General features: G+C 51.2%; 2 protein-coding genes across 4 annotated transcripts in view; both read right to left on the reverse strand.

Moving 5' to 3' along the window:
* Positions 1-2720, reverse strand: part of CDH23 (cadherin related 23) — a 466374-nt gene extending 463654 nt beyond the window's left edge. The window contains exon 1 of the mRNA XM_059054180.2: positions 2703-2720. The gene's annotated coding sequence lies outside the window, so the exon portion shown is untranslated. The remainder of the gene's footprint in view (positions 1-2702) is intronic.
* Positions 1330-20803, reverse strand: part of SLC29A3 (solute carrier family 29 member 3) — a 42561-nt gene continuing 23087 nt past the window's right edge. The window contains exons 3-7 of one of the 3 annotated variants that reach the window (XR_010838936.1): positions 19263-19345; positions 12105-12331; positions 7690-7852; positions 2703-3696; positions 1330-1734 (exon numbers count right to left, since the gene is read on the reverse strand). Coding sequence is in view for 2 of the 3 variants with exons in the window: in XM_059053497.2 (XP_058909480.1) it covers positions 3045-3696; positions 7690-7852; positions 12105-12331; positions 19263-19345 (1125 nt within the window). In the remaining variant the exon portion in view is untranslated. Of the gene's footprint in view, positions 3697-7689; positions 7853-12104; positions 12332-19262; positions 19346-20803 lie in introns of all 3 variants that reach the window. The other 2 variants (XM_059053497.2, XM_067025432.1) reach the window with 2 other exon arrangements.

Here is a 20803-nt window from a genome sequence, read left to right on the forward strand (position 1 = left end):
CATATGTAAGCTTTTATATCTAGAATAGATAAACAACAGGTCCTACTGTCTAGCACAGAGAACTATATTCAATATTCTATGATAAACCATAATAGAAAAGAATATAATAAATGAATATATATGTATAACTGAATCACTTTGCTATACAACAGTAATTAACACATTGTAAATCAACTATAATTTTTTAAAAAAAGATGAGCATGAGCTTTAAATTTAACCTCCAGTAGAATAAAATCTTTCAACTGACTTTTGGCTTTCTCTCTTCTATCTGAAGTTCTGTAGTAAAGCATGCCATGGTCTCAGAAGCCAGGACCCTGCAGTAACCCTGCTCTCACATCACGTCCAAGCTGACTGGAGGGTCTCGAATGTTCTCAGGAGCACTGGGCTGAAGACAGCAGAATGAATGGTCTTTGCTAATAATGCCCACACCTGGTTCACACCTCCTCATGTCCCCATGCATGTAGGAACCCACTAGCTAAAGCGTCAATTGGCTGCCTCTAGCTTTCTTTGTTGAATGAAAGGAGGAAAATGAAGATGTGTATGGTATGGAAATATACAAAGGCATGCACTAAAAACTGCCACTTGGGATTAAATCAGAGTACTATTAGACAAAGGCAACTTCTCAGGGATTCTCCTCCACCTCTTTCACTGAAAAATCCCCTTCTCTTTAGCAAGTTTTGTTCACGCACCAAAACACATGAGCTAGTTCCACAAGCCTCCTGGGGTCACATAAGACTTGAGACCCAGAGCAGACAAGCCCCATGAGCTGCTATTACAATAAATGGGGGACAAGGGTGACTGAACTCCAGTGTCTGCCCCTCTACTTGGAGATGTATTTCTATTTACCTTCCTCCCTGAGAAGGAATGATCCTTTGCAAAATGCCCACTAAAGATAGCAACAAAGAAAAGTGGGCAAAAGCCTGGATAGCCCTCCCACCAGCCAAGCAGCCAGCCCCTCTTCCGGCAGCGGTCACGGCAGCACAGCTGGCACTGACCGAGCCTGTCATCTCCTCAGCTCCCCACAACACTGCATCATCACGCTGGCCACCCTCTTCCCCATTCACTCCACGCTAATTCCAAATCAACTCACTAACAGGGGAAAGCTACCCCCCTTCAACAGAGCATGTGAGACCCCCACCCCTCCTCCTCTGTTAGCTCCAGGGTGGTCCCTACCCCTGAGCTCAGACTGCTGTTTTACCTTAAAACAGACATGCTCCCCATTTATAAGATACCTGAGGTTGAGATGAGTCACCTCACCTCCCAGACAGATGCCCCAAAGGATCAACAGCATTGAAGTCAGAGAAAAAAAACCAAGGGGGAGATTTCAACTTCCTGCAAGGGGAGGGGAGTATTTATTTTTAAAATTTAAAAAAAATTTTTTTTCAAGTATCAAGTTTCAGAAAACCTTTCAAGGGTGTCCTTTTCAATTCCCTGGCCAAAGAGAGGGAGTGTGTACCAGCCGAGTCGGTGGGGAACATAAGCTGCTGCCACTGGGTGGATTACTGACTGCTTCTTGTTTTAATCAGCTGTCCACAGGACATCTCAGATGCGGTGCGCTTCGGAGCAGGAGCCGGTTGATTCACGGCTCTCAGGGTTGCCACTTCTCGGGGCAAGCTCTGTGCTTCCTGCACAACTCTTGAGAAAATTCCTGGTCTGATCTAGTACCTTCCTCTTTCGGATTCCCATGTCAGCCTGCTCCCCCAAGGAACAGCCTTGCGGGAGCCTTCAAGGAACCTGAAAAAATATAAATTACTACTCATGTCAGGCAATCACAAGTGTGTGCAGGCCTCAGAACCTGAGGGTTGCCTTTTGAAACAACAGCTTCAAAATATACGACTACCCAGAAAAAACCAGGACAAAGCAACACCTAACTGTTGACCAAAGCTTCAGAGCTCAGCTGATGTTCATAATACACCAACCTAGGAAGGTGAAGGGGCTAGTGGCTCCCTCTGGACACCCTCTGCCCCTCCAGTCCAGTCTCCATCTTCTGCCTGCTCCTTGGCTGTGACTCAGTCCACAGGGGCACGGAGGAGATGGACGGGAGGAGGGAACATGCCTCCTGGGGGGTCACAGCAGGCTGGACATGTCCCTCCCTTCAGACCTGGGGTAGAACAGCCTTACTATTGGGTTGGCCAACGTCTTTCGGAGAAACCCAAAAGCACTTTGTGGCCAGCCCAATACTTCTGGGATATAATGCATAACGCCTTAGGGTTCCTACACCCACTCTTCAAATATCCTTAAATTACTCAATTTGAGTATGCTGTTTCCTGCCAAGACCCTAAAACAGCCACCAATAAGGCTTTCATTAAATACCCAGGTATTTATTAGGCCCCTGAACCAATGGCCTTGACATATTGTAAACATGGACACTAAACCCTGCCTTGACCCAGGCCACAGACCACTTTAAGCATCCCTGTTTGAAATCCAGGCCTGACGTGCTTGGTCCTGGGTATAGCAGGGAGGCCCTCTGGAGCCCATGTCCAGGGAAGGAAGGGCTCCTGGAAGGCCTGTCTTCCCAGGGTTCCAGTCTGGTTGGTGGAAAGTGGGGGTCTGCACAGGCTTGGGTCTTAGGCCTGAGGACTGGCCATCCCAGGGGAACCTCCTCCGGGTAGGGAGGACTAAGGAGTCTCGCATCTTGCCATCAGCTGGAAGGAGCAAGGCTGGGAGAAGGCAAAGGGCCTGTAGACGGTCTTGGCACTCACCCTGTGACAACTCAAGAGCCAAACACTGGCAACACTTTCCCCAAGAGGGAATACCAACAGGCAGGATGTACCCATCGGCAAGGAGCTTTCTGTGCAACTTGTAACTGTGTCTTATTCGGTCCTCAAAACATCTCAGGACATCTGTCAAAGTATCGGGAATGTCTACCTGGTCCCGGGGACAGCACTGGTCCCAGCTCCCTGGCAGCAACGAGGCCCGGGTGTGCTCTGTAGAACCCAACTCCAGCCCTTCCTGCTCGCCGCCTGGGCCCTCCTGGCGCTTCCTGCCCATCTTGCTGAGGCTCCCAGGCATCGCACAGCACCGTGGTCTAGCCATCGTCCCTCCTAGATGAGGTGCACGAGCAGGGCAGAGCACGCTGAGCCGAGCACCAGGCCCAAGTACACGTAAAAGGACATCACCACCCCAGTGGCCTCGGCCAGCTCCCTGGGCACGATCTTGGGCCCATAGATGAGAGCCAGGGTGCTGAGGTAGCCATTGCTGAGCCCCAGCAGAGAGGTGAAGAGCACCGGGTACACGTCAGACTGGAAGATCACCGTGTGCAGGTGGACGCGGGGCTGGTAGTTGCAGAACACAAAGAGGGGGACGAGACAGGTGCGGAGGAGCACAAGCCCAGGCAGCACCTTGCTTCTGGGCCCTGGCATCTGGATCCAGGCTGTGATCTGCCGGCCACACAGGTCGGCAAAGTTGTACAGGAGGAAGGTGGTGAGGGGGACAAAGAACGTGGTGCTCCACGGCGAGCCCGAGCCCTTGCTGAGGGACTCGACGTTGCTGGAGAGGGCAGGGAAGATGAGGCTGGTGATGAAGAGGAGGTAGATGATGCAGAAGCCCAGGCCAGCAGTCTTCTTCAAGATGGGGCGGAGGGGTGGTGTCTGGGAGTCGCTGGATCCAGGGGCCACCAAAGGGGAATTGGGGGAGTCCTGGGGCAGCTGCTCTTCACCAGAAAACACAGCCGGCCAGACAGGCCTCATATAGTACCTGCAGGAGAGAGGCTAGTGGTAAGAGGGGCTGGAAAGCAGGGTCACTCGGGATTTTCAGAGACAAGGCCAGGGGGGTCTTTAGGTCCAGCATGTAAAGCCTAAGCCCCAGGATGCCCTCAGATGACACGTGTGCTGCGGGGTGGCCAGAGGGAGGCCTGCACAGTCCCCAGCCTTCCTGTCCTGGAGCTGCCTGTAAGGCTGGACTCCAGTCCATTGTTCTGTGGTGCTGGCCGTGCCATGAGCAGGGAGAGAGGAAACCAGCACTGACCACTGCATGGTGAGCCTGGGATCCAGTCTTCACTCACTTATTTTCGTTTGGTTTTGGGGGTGGGGAGAGGTGGAGCTAAAGTAGCATTTATTCTTCAAATATAAAAGTAATTTAAAATCTTAAATTATAAAAGTAACACATGCTTGATGCAATAAACCCAAATAATACATAAGAGGAATGATACAGTAGAACAAGAACTCTCACCTCCCACCTCTGGTCTCACTCCTTAGAGGAACAGATCATTAAAAGTCTGGTGTATATTGTTTCATGCACGTGCAAATACCACACACACACAGCTATGTTTCTTAAGCAAAAGTGGGATCAAACTATACATATTGTAAAACTTTTTGCAACAGTATAACTAACATAATATAAATACATTATATAACTGCCTACATGCATAACTATTATACATAAATGTATACACACAATTGCCTAAAGAAGAGTGTCTTGTGGCCATCCTTTCACACAGGGACAGACGGCTCTGTCTCTGTTTTGCTGCAGAGTATTTCACTGTATAGATTGACAATTTAACTGCTCCCCTAATGCTGGACATTTAGGTTAGCTCTAGTTTTTCTCTACAACAAATAATGGTGCAATGAATGTCCCTATACGTAAATCCTTGCACATATATACTAGTATTTCAGTAGAGCAGATTTCTAGAAGAACTGCTGGATCACAAGGTTTGTACCTTTAAAATTTTGATAGATATTGATAAACTGCTCTCCAGATAGGTAGAACCAATTTATCTCTGCTTTGTACCACCTACCTACCCTAACTAAAGTAACCTAACCCTTCAATCTCCGTGAGAGCACCTGTTTCTCTAAAAAGAACTGACCACAATTTATAATCATTGTGTTGGTTTACTGGTTTATCATCTGTCTCCTTCAGTAGAAGACAGGTCTCTGGGGCAAAGACACATTTGGCTGTTCCCAGCTAAATCTCTGAGCACACAATAACCCTTCAAAACATAATTGTTGAAAGGACTGATAAGCCTATAAAAGTATCTTTTCCCGCTTATACTCAACACTGAATATGATCAATTTTTTCAATTTCTGCTACTCTGACTTGGGTAGAGGCTTGGGTCTCTTTGCATTGCTGTGTGACCTTTCCTGAGTCACTCAACCTCTCTGGGCCTTGGTGCCTAAAAACCAGGTGACATGGGCTGACTGTAGTAATATATCTCAAACAGAAGAACTGGTGTGGAGCCGGGGAGAACAGTAGGTTGGTGATAGCTGGGTTCTGGTTTCAGCACTATTTCTGCCTCCCCACTGTGACCTTAGGCCAGGTACTCCCCTCTCGGGGCCTCAGTTTCCTCCTCTGTAAAATGGAGGCGTTCTGTAGCTGTAGCTTCTGAGATCCCTGCCAGCCTTCCCATGCTAAGAGCCTACATACTGTCCATAAGCGAGTCAGTGGGAGGACTCCTCCCCAGAATCACTTTTCCATGCAATGCTGAGCTGAGCACTTCGGCCTTGAACCTTGCCTTGTTCCCCAATCACTATTTAGAGAAAGGACTGTTCTTACTTCTGCTTCTACTCAGCATCAAGTCCTTGCCTTAGTCTGCTCTGAGGAAGCTGCCCACCAAGTTCTTCTGGTCAAAGCTCTTCTTCATAAGTTCTTCCAAATCTAACTGCCCCATCTCACCCTACCACAAGCAGCAGCTTCCACCACTGCGTGAGGCTCAGTTCCTCCTGAGTGGGATGGGGCAGCCTAGCCCAGCCCTCCTGGGTGCAGCACCTGTGGCCTCCCTTTTAAGTAAGATTTAGTTTGAGCAGCCCTGGGAGTATAGCTCTAAAGCTCCATCCTCAGATGGGTTTCTGTAAACCCAGAAGCCTTGACCAAAGTGTTAATATGCAAAGAAACAGAAACTTCCATGGGCTGGCATAGCCCTGGGTTGTTCTCTTGTCTCACGTGCTCAGCTGGAAAGGATTTTGGCTTGCTTAAGTGAGACTGAAAACTAGGGTGACCACCTGTCCTGGTTTACCCGAGACTATCCTGGTTTTAGCACTGAAAGCTCCCGGTCCTGGGAACCCCTGGGACTTCAGTCCCAGGCAAACAAGGAAGGTTGGCCACTCCGGTGTAAACAGCCCACCCGAGGCTCCCTGAAACAGGACACGGGGAAACAGCAGGAATAGTGGGAACCTCCTGCCTTCTGTTCATGGACTCAAAATAGTTTAATCAGCAGCAACAAGGTGTCAGGCAGTATATGAGGGGCTGGGAGGACAGCGAGCCAGTCAGACCTCAGGAATCACAGGGACATCATCGTGGAGCACACCTGGATAATTTTTGATGACAGCCCTGAAGGGGAAGGGAGGGGGTGGGCAGACTCAGGTCTGTAGCCACCTGGGGTACATGGTGGCTATATCACTCAGTCCCCTTTTATCCTCCTGAGGCCACGGAGGCCAGCTGAAGTTACAACAATCCTCTAACTGGGGAGAGCAACCTGCCCTGGCAGATTCAGGATTCTGGTGAAGGCAGGGGGCTCTGGGGATTAACACGGCAACTCTCACAGGGACAGGAGGAGTCAGTGGTGAGGAAGGACCTCGCAGTCACAAGCCAGGGATGCAGCAGGATGCAGTGGAAATGGTGCAGCCGGGAAACGGCTCCAGGTTCCAATCCCCGCCTATGACTCACCAGGTAAGAAACCTGGGCATGTCTGTTAACTCTCCAAAGCCTCAGTTTCCTCGTCGGTGAAATGGGAAAATACAGTAAAAACTGCACAAGGTTGTCATATATCCTAAGTGAAAAAAATGGACTGCTTAGCTCCGTGCCCCCCACACCAAACAGGTTCCCGTGGATCCGGAAGAGCCAGGACCCGCGCTCTCACCCAGCTCTGCGGCTCGCACACTGTGGGACCACAGGCCAAGCACCTGGCCTTCTCTGTCTCCGTCTAGTCACCTGTGTAATGGGGAATATAATTCCTGCCATTCCTATATCAAATACGACAATGGTTATGAAAATGCATTGAAAAGAATAAAAAGCGAGAAAATGTCACGGGTTGTTTTTTAAAGAGCAGCAGGAAGCAAAAAAGAAAAAGGAGGAAGGAGAGAGAGAAAGCAAGAGAGACGAAGGCAAGGAAAGAGGTCCTGCAGGGTGGAGAGAGGCCCCAAGAGACAGGGGTTAGAAACAGAGGTTTGGAGTTGGGCTCGAATGCTGCTTTTGCTGCCGACGGGCTGTGGGACTCAGGCAAGTAATTCAGCCTCTCTGAGCCTGGTTTCCTCATGTGTGAACGGACATAATTACGATAAGTCACAGTGCTGCACCCCCATGAGAAGCGGGTATGTGAGCTTTAAGAAGGCCCATGAGGCCGGGCTGAGCACAGAGCAGGAGAGGGGAGGCGCTCAGCCCGAGGAGCTACTTTTCATCATTATCCTTCCTCAGGGTCCCACTGCCGCCGCCTGCCCTCTCTGACAGAAAACATGCAGACTCCAGCTGCTTAGCTGCTTGGGGTCGCTACGCAAAGCCAACTTCTCACGTCCAACGGCCCAGCCAATTTACTGAGCAACGACTATGAGCCAGGCACAGCTCGAGGCATGAGATACAGCAAAGAACAAAACCCACACTATTACTGCCCTCAGGGGAGGTCACACTCCAGCAGGGAGACAGGCAGTAAACCAGGAAACGAACATGGGCTCTAGCTAGAGGATAGAACTCAAGTAGACAGGATAAAGGTATAAGCGTACATAAGAGAAGGATGCCGCAGAGAGCTAGCGCGGGCCTCACCTGGCGTAGTCCAGCCGCGGCAGCAGCAGGTAGAGCCCGATGCAGAGTGCCAGGAAGACGTCCGCCGTCAGGAAGAAGGCCAGGGTGCTGTCCGTCACGTCACTGGCCCCCGCCAGGTCTACCAGCAAGGCCACGGCACTGAGGATGCCCCCCATGGCTCCTCCTGCAGAGAGCGTGGGACACCCCGCAGATGGTCAGGGGGGGCCCATCCTCCCTGCCTCTCAGGCCCGCCCGCGCTTTGCTCCAGCTTCACGTTGTCCCTGCTGAGAAGAATGCTGCTGTTCTCACAGTATGGCGAGGCCTTGGCAGACCCGGAGGGTCCTGCAGCCGTGAGCTTTCTGACTCTAGGAGGGTATCCCCAGCCCAGCTCTTCTCCAAGGGGCATGGAAGAGGCTCCGGCCTGTCCGAGCACAGGCTCCCTGCTGCCTCGAGCGAGGCCAGCCGATCTGGGGAGTCCTCACCGGTTAGAAAGCCACCCAGCAGCTCATGGAGCTTACCTTGTACCCCACGGCAGCTGTGCACCATACACGTGTGAACACGCATGCACGCCCACTAACCCCCACACACACTATCACATACACACACGTAGGCTACCACAAGATCTCACACACACACACACCGACACACGGTCACAAACCACACTGTCACACACACACACACACACTCAGTCACACGCTCCTATATACTCACACACCATGCTACCCCAAACTCATACACACACTCGCATGCACGCAACTGCTCCACCACATGGAATGTGCTCTCCTGCTGAGGGCTCTGGCACGTGGCCCAGGTGACCACATGGCACCACATCTTTCTCTGCTACCTAACAGAAGCGGCAGCACAACCCAGCCGAGGGGACTCATGGGTCCAGGAGCCAAACATATGTACATCTGACCCTTGACTCTGCCACTTGCTTGCTGTGACCTGGGGGCAACATGACTTCTTGGGACCAGAGTTTGCTCATCTGTAAAATGGGGACAATGACACCTGCCTTACAGAGCAAGGACTGAATGAGATGATGTTTAGAAAGAGCCCAGCACACAAAAGGCTTTCTACAAATGTCAGTCCCCTTCTTCACCACAATCACACAGTCACTGCTGAGAGGCAGGGCATGTGTCTCGCTTCTCTGTTGAACCCTCACAACCGTGGGTGGTCAACTGGTGCTGGCCGCGAGTCAGAGCTTATACATGGTCACATGTGAGCAGATCATTACTCCTCTCAGCCTGTTTATGTGCCTGGAAGATGGGACTCACACTTGTCCTGTCCCTCCCATGAGACTACGGTGGGATGGAAATGGAAACAGTGAATGGAAAAAACAATGAATACATGGACGCGTCCAATAGGGTCAACACAGTAAGTGCCTGTGAATACAGCCTTGCCTGGCTGCACGGATGGATTTGCCTGCGTTAGAGGATCAGGATACTGAGTCTCAAGGAGGCAAGAGGGCCACTGACTGCAAACAGCCAGATTGCAAACTGGTCCGTGTGGGCACGAGCTACTTTGTCATTGCTTGGCAGGTCTGACCAGGCACCACTTCACTGCCCATTGTTGCACAGAGCAGAGGTGGGAGAGGGACAGTCGGGCCCTCATCCACACAATGCCCATCCTCACTGCCTCACCCACACTCTGCCTGACACCTCTGTGGCTCTGCTGGAAACAGTCCACGGCCCTTTTTCTCTCCAACCTTCTCAATATGAGTTCTATTAGCCTGGGTGGGGCCAGAGGTTGGGACTTGAGAGGAGGGCAAAGAAATAAAAGTTAGCATAGTAATGTTTTAATTCTAGCACAGACTCTAGAATCAAAACATCTGAGTCCAATCCTGGCTCTACCACTTCTATGTGTGTGTGACCTTCAGCAAGTCACTTAACTTCTCTGTGCCTCCGTTTCCCTATCTGTAAAATGGGGATGTTAAAACCCACTTCTTAGGGCTGTTATGAAGATTAAGAGGATCATTACATGTAAAGCAGGACAGTGTCTGGTACTGAGAAGTGCCATATAAATCCTCTCAGATTCCCAATTAGGTGTTTGGTTATTTCTGTCCTTCCTAAATAAAAACAGCAAAAACAGAGTAAACTCTTTGCCAAGAGGGTGCCGACTTCTGAGAAGCTGTAATCCCTACCTGGGTGATTTGTAAGAACTGGAGTTAAACTCCGTAAGACATTCCCTAGCTGCCCTGAGGAAGAGATCTTAACATCACTGCCTATTGATTTTCCTCTCTCTCTTCCCAACTTGTAGAGAATTTATAATATTATCATCAACAACAAACCAGGCCTCCGGGAGCTCATCCTTCATGACTCCCTACTTTTATCTCATCAGTTATGGAAATACATGCAAACGAGGGACTTAAAAAAACACCAGTACAAAACAAATGAATTGTTCCTCAGATGCCAACACACACAGAATTCACAGATGGGCTCCTCTGGACGAAAAGCAACAGGGGCTGGTGAGTGGCACTGAGGTCTCTGGAAGATCGGGACACCTCGAATCTTCCAGGGTGATGGGTGCCCACTGGGAGCTGCACACAGTGGTGACAACGGCTTAGGGCCCAGGGTAGTTAATAGTGAAGTGTGAGTACTAGATTTCTCCACTTTTCCAAAAACGGACTTTCTTAAAAATGCACGGGAGAGTCTCCTTCTCTGGAAGTTCGCAGGTGGACAGATGAACCTGAAGGGTGCCTTGCCAACAACATATCGGTGTGTTTGGTCACTGGCTCCTGGAGAGATAGCCAGCAAGGTTGTTATATTGAAAAATCCTCTAGCAGGATGGAGGGAGATGAGGGGACAAGAGACCAGGAGAACAGAAGGGATTAAATGCAGTGTTCAGTGGCCACTTCCCTCAGCCTAGGCATGCCCTTCTTGAAGCACTGCTAGGGGCATATTGATTGTACTCAGGAAACTTAGCGATGGATCTACTTTTATTTTACTTTATGCCCAAGGGTTTCTCTGAGGATACAGCCAGAAGCCTAATCTTATATCAAAAATGGCAAACAGATTTGAGCTCACATCTGAACTCTGATCTGTTGACAGTAAGTGTCTCCAGTGCTATGTTGAGAAGGATTTAGATGCTTAGGAGGAAAGATACAGATCGATTAGTGATGTCTGGCACTGGTGTGGGAACGGGGAGGAGATATACACTTGTCCAGGTATTTGTCATCCCTGTCACATACTACTTGGCATTATCAATTAATGGGCACAGAGCAGATTCTTTGCAAAATGCTTCCCAAGTGGGCAAATGCTTACTGCACCCCTCCACACAACATGGACATGCAGAGACACTGAACAGAGCAGCTGAGCTCCCAGTCTTGCTTTAAGGGATGGTGGTCTCCTGGGAAAGCACAGATTCTTCCTGACCCAGTTCCTTTTTATCTTGTTGAGACATTGGGTGAGAGAACAGAACTGCTAAGCTCTAGGCAACAGGCTTAGGTTAGGATCAAAATTTTAGTTAAAGGGGTCGGCCCAAGTCATGTCAGCAGCCCCGTAAAATGCCAAAGTTCAGGGTAACAGAGGAGTTTATTAATAGGCTATCAGCTCTTGGGAGGCTGAGTCTTGTTCATCTTTGAATCCCTGGCACATAGTAGGTCTTCTACAAAATTACAGAGGAAGAAAATACAGATAGAGGGGAGAAAAGATGGAGAAAAGAAGGGGGAAAAGGTAAGGCAAAGGAAAAATAACGAGAAGGAAAGGGGACAGGATAAGGGAAAGGAGGAGAGGAGGGAGGGAAAGAAAGGAACGCTGGTTCAGGAAATGCACTTGGTAGGCAGACTGTATTTTCCAAAAGGAGCTGCAACTATGTCTCCCCTCCCATTACAGTATGATTTTCATACTCACCCACTGAGATATGTGGGTCTGTGTTTTCTCCCCATGAATCCAGGTAGGCTTATGGCTATAGTGGAAGTGCCCCTAAATGTCTTTCAAGGCTAAGTCATAAAAGGAAATAATGCTTCTGCCTGGGCCTCTTGAGATGCTTGTTCTTGCAACCCAGAGGCCACGCTATGGGGAAGCCCAAGCAGCTGTGGTGAGGTCCACATGGAGAGAAACCCTGGCCCCAGCCCCAGCCCCAGCTGAGCTTCCAGCTAACAGCCAGCACCAGCACGCCAGCTGGGTGAGCACACCATCTCGAAAGTGGATCCTCCAGCTCCAGGCGAGCTATCCTGGCTGATGCCACGTGGAGCAGAGGAGGAAAGCTGTCCCTGCAAACTTCTACCTGAACTGCAGATTCATGGGCCAAAGAAATGATTCTTATTGTTCTAAGCCACTAAGAAGCTTTCAGGTGCTTTGTTACACAATAATAGATCGCGGAGACACAACTAACACTCATTTCTTTTTCTGGAAGGGCTACCACATGCTCACCTCTGGCTCCTTCAAATAACCCCCAAGTAGACTGACCTGCTCAGCTGTCTGGACGCCAGCTCTCACCTGACATCAGCGCCTGGGAATTCCTCATGGGGAAGGAACCAGTCATGCCGAAGACGCTGCTATTGAAGATGGTGGAGGTGCCGCTGAGGATCGCCATGCAGACAATGGTGACGGCGAAGAAGCTGTGAGTCCAGGAGGAGGTGTCCACCTTCACCAGCACGGTCATCACCACGAAGATGGCCAGCATGACAGTCAGTGAGGCCAGCACGCGGACGTGAATCGGAACCCTAAGGTGAGGATACCAAAAGCAGTTAGAGACATGCTCGGGCCTCCCATGCCAGGCTGGGGTTGGTGAACACTCTTAAGGGAAGCAGGTGTGCTCAGTGGCTGGGACCGTGCACTCTGCAGTCAGGAGGCCTGGGTCTGAATCCTGCCTTCCTGGCTCACAGTCTTGCGTGGACTTGGATTATTGACTCTGTCATTCTGGTTTCAGCTTCTGCATCTGTACAAAAGAAAGGAGAATCAATCTACCGGAAGGCGTGGTTGTGAGGATCTCTGGCGGGGGTAGTGTATAGAGCCAGGCAGCAGTACCCGGCTCAGGGCAAATGTTCTCAGATGCTGCTTCTTTTCATCTTGCTGTGAGGTTCAAGGACAGGAGATGAGGGCTCTTGAGGCAAGACCCCCATTCCTCCTGCCACGGGGATGAGCTCCTGCTGGCTTTGTCTAGTGTTTAAACAGAACAACCACCCACTGGGATTCCTTCCCCCAAAACTTAGCAGTGGCAGGGAGAGAAGGGAGAAGAGAAGAAAATCATCACTAACACTGTCGTCATCAAAGCAAACACTGAGATAGTACTTCATTTGTGCTAGGTACCCTTCTAAGTGGTTTCTAAATGCTAACTTGTTGAATTCTCACACCAACTGCACAAAATAGGTATTCTTACCTACCCCACATATACAGAGAAGGAAACCGAGGTCACAGAGGCTAAGCAACTTGCCCAAGGTCAGTCAGCTGCTCCCACCTGCGCTCTCAGAATGACACTCTACTGCCTCCCTGGGAATGAAGGGAATATGGGTGGCCCAGAACAGGTGGCCAGGGCAGAAGGAGGCTCCTGTGATGGTCTCAGTTGTCATGGGCAACAGCTGACGCCAAGCTAGAGCCAGCTACCCCCATCCAACCCGACTCCTGCATGTAAGCCTTACACCTCTCCCAGCCTCCAACCTGCCCAGACACCGTCCTGCAGGGAGAAGCAGGGAAGCCTAGCTCTCTGTGAAAGTGCATTTTTATTCCAGGGAGAGAGAACATCATCTAAAGAGGCTGTTTAAATCATCAGATTAGACTAAGCTTTAAACCAGATTGGATGTTTAGTTAATTTTCCTGCTAACCAGTGGGTGGCGGCTGGGAGAAAATCCAGATTAGTTATTCACAAATTTCTTTTGGATAAAAAAAGAAAGACATGAAAGGTAGAAAAAAATATACGCATACATAAAGAAGTGTGAAATGATGAGCATGAAAAGCAAGAAAGGATTTTTTCAAGGTGCTTTTGTGGCCTCAGGCTAATTTGAGTTTCCTTCCTATCCTTGGCTGAAGGGAGAGCAGGTGCTGCCTGGGCTGTGTCAGGAGCAGAAGGAAGCCCGAGGAAGTGAAGGGATAGTTCAAGGTTGTGGTGTGAGGAGCTGGGATGAGGACCCAGGTCTGCTGAGCCCCAGCCCATGGCTGTATTGCTAAGGCATGTCCTCTCTGGTGTGTTCATTCCACAAAAAACACTGGCCAACTACTGTGTGTCCAGCACTGGGCTGGATGCCTGGGACACAGGACAGATGAGGGACAGGCATTTTGTTCCAGTGTGCAAAGTGTTCCATCAGCAGGGCCATAGGGCATCCTGGGCACATCTGAGGGGCACGAAACCCACTCTGAGCATCTCATAGGTTTTTTGGAGGCTATACCTAAGACGGAGTGTAAGGTATGTCTGGATGTGAGTGCACATATCTTGTGAGAGAGAGCGTAGCACACTCAGGGAATTAAAATGGACTCTGGCTGCGGGTGACACTGAGCGCAGAGGATACCAGACAGGCATGGAGCCCCACCCTGGAGGGCCTAGTCCAACTGATAAGTGCCAAGACTTGATCCTCAGAGTGGGGCGTGGAGTGGGCATGCAGGCTTTGTCTGCCAGCATCCCTCCCACCAAGAGCACTCCTTCCATGCCAGGTTGTCCTGCGGAGGTGGACAGTCATACTGTCCACACCAACCCATCCACAAATGAGGGCACACGACCCGGTCTGGGGTAATCAGGGTGTCCCACCCATACCTCTGGCCACTGGATTGGGTCAGGGGTTAGCATGTGACCTAGGCAGGGCCAGTCGGTCATTGCTGGGACTCAAAGGTAGAGAGAAGCTGGGTCTCTGCCAGGACTGTGTCGGGGGCTGCCGGTCCCTATGTGGCCAGCTGCACGGGGAGAGGCCACATTTGAGACGAAGCCAAGGAGGCACACACAGAGCCCAGGGCCGGCGGATGAGAAGGACGTTTGTACTTCCCTAGATCCAGCAATGGAGGCAGCCCTGACTTTAATTTTCTAAGGAAAGAATGAGAAAATCCTTTTTGTGTCTCTTTCCTTTGTTACCAAGAGTGCCAACCAACACGTAGAGGCACATCAGGGTTTCCAGTTGGGGAGCAACATAGAGACTCCACCTCTGAGCAATGGGTGCCCTGCCCTCCTGCCCTCCCCTCTTTCCAGGAAGCAGGTTGCAAGTGACAGGTGATTGATTAACACCTCCCAAGAACAGCCTTCAGCCAATGATGGGGAAGTGGGTGGATAAACACCCCAGCTCCCACCCCCTCAGGTGTGTGTTCCACACTGGCTGCCAGAGTTCTGAGCAGCTGAAGCTTGGTCACCTTCTATGGGAGCTGGCTTGATAAGGCTTCCTTTATTGGCTGCCATTCCTTCCCAGTCTCCCCCCTTCTCCTACTGTGGCCACCCAAATAAACTGCCTGCACTTGAATCCTTGTCCTAGGGTCTGTTTCTGAGAAACTCCACATCAAGACACATCTTCCCAGGGTCTGCAGGGGACTTGGCCTGGGCAGGAGCTGGTGGGCAGTCAGGTGAGCACCTGGACCCCAGGGGCCCCTGAGTATCTATTTTAAATGCATACCAGGTGCCCTGAAGGCTGGTGCTCAGGCCTTACTCTGATGCTCAGGGTGATGCTATACACTCAACCCTGTCACACAGACCCACCCCCCCCAACTCTCTCCCAGGAGCTGGAGCTTCCCCACCCACCCCAAAGATAAGAGCCACAGGGGCACAGAACCTGAGTCCAGAGACAGGAACCCTGCCAGCTCTGCCACCGGTTCACTGTGTGACCCCAGGCAAATATTCAACCTTTCTGGGCCTCAGTTTCCTTGAAAAAGAAGAGGTGGGACAAGAAAAAGTTCAGGTTTCTTCCAGTTTATGCTTCTAAATCTGAAAAAATTCAAGTGGAGAGAAAGGCTGGGGACTAATGCCACAAAGTTTTAGCAGTTCCTTGGGGCAAGAAGGCAAAGGAAAGACTAGGAGACAAGAGAAGCAGCACAGGGACAGGGCCCCATCTCGTTCTCACCCCCAGGGCTGGCGGGCTGGCATAGGCCCTGGCAGGCCCCTGGTAAACACCTGCTGGACGCACAAATTGATAACTAAGGGGTCCCAGCAGTGCACGCTGGGCCTCAAGCTCCCCTTCACGCTCTGCTTTTTGACCCCCTCAGCATGGCAGGGAGACAGCTGGAAACAGCAGCAGCGATCCCAGCCAGCCTTGGGAATGGCCTCTGTCTCCAACCACCTCCTCCCAGATGCAACGCAGGAAAGGTCCACCCCAGGAATGCTGCTGGCATCCCAGAAGCTCTCTGTGTCTGTCAAAACAAGGTAAGTAGTTGCCTGAGCAGGAAAGTTGCTTTGGAGAGAGCTGGGGGACTTCTTACCCAGGAACCCCCAGGGCAGGGAGAGGAGGGCAGAGTGAGAGAGGAGGAGGTAGACACCAAATGCATTACAAAAGCAACGCGGCTCCCAGCTCTGCCTCCATCCACCCGCACCCCCTCCCACCCCCGTCACATCCCTCACCTGCACAGGTCTCCTCCTCACCAGCTAGGTGCCAGCTGCAGAACCCCTTCTCAGCTGGAGCTTCCCTGCAGGGGCTCCAAGCCCTCAGGGATCTTGCCTGGGGCTATTGTCAACGCTTGTAAAGCTGTATAAAATGTGTCCCGTGCAAGTCCACCCCACATCCACTAAAGGGGGCACACTGCCTTACTCTGCTTCTTCCACCTGGACAGCGGCCCAGGGGGTGCTAACACCGTTGGGATTTTAGGGCAAGTCTAGACAAGTGCTGCTCTAGGCTTGGTGGCTCTGCTCTGGCACAGGGGACGTCTGAAGTGACAGCTCCAGCCCTGGGACCCTGGGGCAGTTCATACTGATATGAGATGCTTGGAGAGGGCTGCCAGATGTACCCAGGCTGCCAGCTTCCCTCCCTTGCTTACGAGGGCTCAGGACCCCAGGGGACTGATTTCTTCATACGTCTCCAAAATGTAAATCCTCCTCATAAGTATTTATGATGCTACAGATTTAACATAATAAAACACTTGGCGATTATGGATGAGCCAGTTAGAGAAAGCCAGGGTTCTCCAGGAGGGGAGAAAAGGGGACATTTCAATCTCGCACATTAAATAAAAAACAACTTAGCTCCAAACCATCTTCCCACGGTCCAGAAACAGACAGAGGCTGGGAGCATTTTCCACATGGCCCTCACCCCTCTCCTGGAGCCGGGAAAGGGTACAGGCAGGCCCTGGGGTGGGCAGGACCCTTCTGGAGGATGCCCTGTAACACTGAACCCTCAGAGCCAGCTCCCAGCCATCCTCGGGAGGGCAGTGCCCACTGCAGACAGACCCAGACCTTCTTCACCACCTCTTTCCCTCCAGTAGCCTGAAGCCAGGGCAGAAATGGGCTCTCACTTATAAGGTCTGAAACACGGCTCTGGCTGCAGGGAGGAATCCCGCGAAGCTGGAGAACGGCAGCCCAGAGGTTCCAAGCACAGATGTGGGGGGAGAAGGGGTTCCAATCCTGGCTCCAACCTCTTAATGGCCACATGACCTTGGGCAGGTCACCTCTGTCAGCCTGTTTTCCCCTCTGTAAAACAGGGGAATAAATTTGCTGCTCTTGGCCATTGCAGACTAAAGGAGAGAATGCCTCCAAGGGCTATGAGTGCTCGGAATGCTAACTACGATGACTGCTCCCCGGTCCCAGCTGGCTCCCGGCCTGCTGGACCTCGTGACCACAGAGGGGGCAGTGCCAGGCAAGACGCCAGCTCAGGCCAGCCCTTCCTGGCACTGTGGTCCTGTGCACATCTCCTGACCTCCACTTTGGACAGGGGATCATGAGAGGGGCCTGGAAAGGAGAGAGGGCGATGAGAGGCCGAGGCACTGCCCACAGCCATGGCTCTGTCACCTTTTCTTTGTTGTCCTCTTCTTGCATACCCTTCCTTTCCTCATGCCTTCTCTTCTGAGTCACTGCCAGGGACCCAGCTCTACCCTGCTCATAACTCTATTCCCTGCCTCCTTTGGGCGGGATCTCTGGAGGCTGTGTTCCTCCTGCCAGGACACTGACCATAGTCCTGTTTGCCAGGGACAGGCAATGAGCAGGCAGGTTAGGGGCCAGCTGGCTTTCGGCCCCCAGGCCGTCTCACACCATTCTCCCTCTTGCTCGTCCAGCCTTCACTTTGGTTTTAGGAGGTGTGCAAAATTCTTTGACATTCCTTCCATTGAAAGGCGGGGTACCTGGTCCCTTAAAACTGAGTGGGCAAAAGGGACAGTATGTCACTGCAGAGACTAGGTTACCAAAACCATGCAGCTTCTGCCTTGCTCTCCTGGAGCGCCTGCTCTTCCACCACCACATGAAAAGTCCTGCTACCTGAGGCCAACCTGTGAGAAACTGAGGGGAGGGACAGAGACAGAGAGAGAGGTACCCCGCGGAGGCCCCAGCTGTCTACAGCTGCATGAGAGAGGGCCAACCAGAGCTGCCGGCTGAGCCTGCTGACTCCCAAAACCATGAGAGACAGTGGTAGTGTTTTCAGCCAGCATGCTCTGGGATCATTTTTCTGCAAGAGATCATTGGAATAACCCCACAACATAATATGTTTGGAAAGACTGGTCTATTCAGGCTTAGCACACCTGAGGCACATGCGCTGCCCTCTCTCCTCCTGGACTCAGAACAGACATCAATAATCAATCACAGCACACCCCCTGAGGTCAGACCTGCCGTAGAATCCTGTTCAAGCAGAGATCCAGGTAGTCACTACAAACTGAGCAGAGATGGGTACAGGTTTGCCACCAGCGACCTAAGGTTTCAGTAGGCCATGCCCAAGAGATGCCCAAGTTTCTGAATCACAATGTAGCTGCCTTTATCAGCTAATGATAGCATAGGGGAAATGCAGGCAAAGTAGCTCAGGCTGTTACCCCGTAAACCTAAATGGAGAACAGATGGCACCAATCACCCAGTGGGGTGAAAGGGCCACGGGCTATCTCCTCAATCATTCCTTCTTCCACAGTGCATCCCACCCTTCACAAATGCTGTGTCAGAAGTCACCCACTGACCACCCCCAAAGGTGGTCGACTCATGAGCTGTTGTTACCAGCTTGGCACTGAGCATTGGGTGACCCATTCCCATATAGTGAGAGCCAGGGTGGTGGGGTGCCAGCTTCTTAACTTCCAGCTCTGATTTTTTTTTTTTTTTTTTTTTTGGCCGCTCCACGCGGCATGTGGGATCTTAGTTCCCTGACAGACCGGGGATCGAATCCGTGCCCCCTGCGTTGGAAGCACAGAGTCTGAACCAATGGACCACCAGGGAAGTCCCCAGGCTCTTAACTTTCAACGGCTCTCAGAAAGGCTCGGAAGACCAGTCTCCACAGACCTTGCTCCCCGGGCCCCACCCGCCATCCGTGGTGTCCCTGAGGCCCAGGCAGCTGTTGACAGTCAGCTCTGACCCCATGTGGTAGCGTGCACCTCCCTGACTGGGAATTCCACAGGCGGGGCCCCAGGTAACCGATCTGACTCTCAGTCTTCATGGAGGAGTCTGAACTGCCTGCTTCCTACTTTAGTGGACACATGTAAGCCAGCGGAAGAGAAGCAACTGAGGACCAAAGGGGAGTGGATGAGGCTGGAGGTGAAGGTCAGGGGCCTGGGAGAGGGAGGAAAGTGGCCTACCTGTTGACAAGCAGGAAATTCACCAGGAGGCACAGCACGGAGGGTACAGTGGAGGCAACGGCCAGGTAGCTCTCAAAGTAGTTCTGCAATCACAGAAGTGAGGAGTCCGCTGAGGTCACTCAGGATGGAGGGCAGGGGCCCCACCTGAGAGCATGGACAGGGCCCCTCTTGGTGGGTCTTCTCCCCACTGTCTTTAGACACCTACGAGTGATGGGTAAGTCCACTGCGAGATGGCATGGTCTTGCCCCATCTCTAACCTAAGACCACTCACTCGGTCACACAACAGATACCAGCAATGAGCTATGCTAAGTGCTGGGGACATAAGCAAGGGTAGGACTTTGTCCCTGCACTAACGCTCTGCAGCCCACGCTCCCACCCATCTACCTGTTCCACCCATGTCTGAGGCAATGGAGACAGGACTTGATGTATGTTTACAAAGAAAAATGTTACCCTATCAGTCGCCTTAGCCCATTGTCAAATTTCAGAGATATCCAGATGGGTTTTGTTATGACTCATCCACGTTCTCACATGCTTGCAAGCAAGTGAGGCCTCTTAGAAATACATGCAACCCTGATCCTTGCAGAGAAACTGTTCCGACTCTGGATTTGCTCCTTCAATAGAGCTGCTACCCAAGGTCAAAGCCACTTGGGGAAGTGGCTCTTAGTCTGGCCAAGATGAGGAAGAAGGGCATTTCCCTGGAAGTAGCTCGACAGTATTATAGACAAAGAGTGCATGAGACCACAGAAAAGGAGAAGATTCCTGATTATAATGTGTTGCAACTTTCAGCTGAAGAAGCTGAGTGGCAACTGTATGCAGTTTTCAAAGCTCAGGGAATTGTCCACTCACTAGGGTAGATTTTACTGAGTGTACCTCATCCCTCAATATACGTGTCGAACAAAAAGCCAAAACACTGGAAAGGCTGACACATCTTGGCTTTGGTCCTTTTATGTCAAACCGTGAACCCCAGGTCGGTAATGACAATGGGTTCTAAACCGTGAAAACAGCTTCCATGTATTAAGCATACCATGTGCAAGTACAAGGGCTTTATACGAATGATATTCTTTACCCTAAAAAAAAAAAAAATCTGTGAGTACTCTGGAAAGTTTACAAAATTGAACTTAACTGGGGAACTGTTTTGAGTACAAATGTGCCAAGTACCAAGAACAATGTGTGCAAAAATCTTGCCAATGTGCAAAGAGCTCGGGCAATTGTAGGATCTCTGCAGAGTTTAAGACATGCTTCTTCCCTGTTAAGAACAGGGTGTTCCACTGAGAGTGTAAGATAGAGTGTGAGGTTTTTTAATGTCTCAAAACACCGTAGGAAGGGCTGTCAGAATTCTGTGGGGGGTTGTCAAATCAGTGGTAGGAGCGGTGAGTTCTAAAGGAGTTCTGGGTAGGGGAGTAGGACGAGGGGGCTGAGTCCTGGAGAGAATGGGAAAGAATATGGGTTTGGGGAAAAGATCCCAGAGGAGGTGGGATTTGCATCACACCTTAAAAGGGAGGGTAAGATCTTTCCTTTCTGGGAGAGTCTGACTGCAATGT

The sequence above is a fragment of the Kogia breviceps genome, chromosome 2, assembly GCF_026419965.1.
Source record: "Kogia breviceps isolate mKogBre1 chromosome 2, mKogBre1 haplotype 1, whole genome shotgun sequence".
Lineage (NCBI taxonomy): Eukaryota > Metazoa > Chordata > Mammalia > Artiodactyla > Physeteridae > Kogia > Kogia breviceps.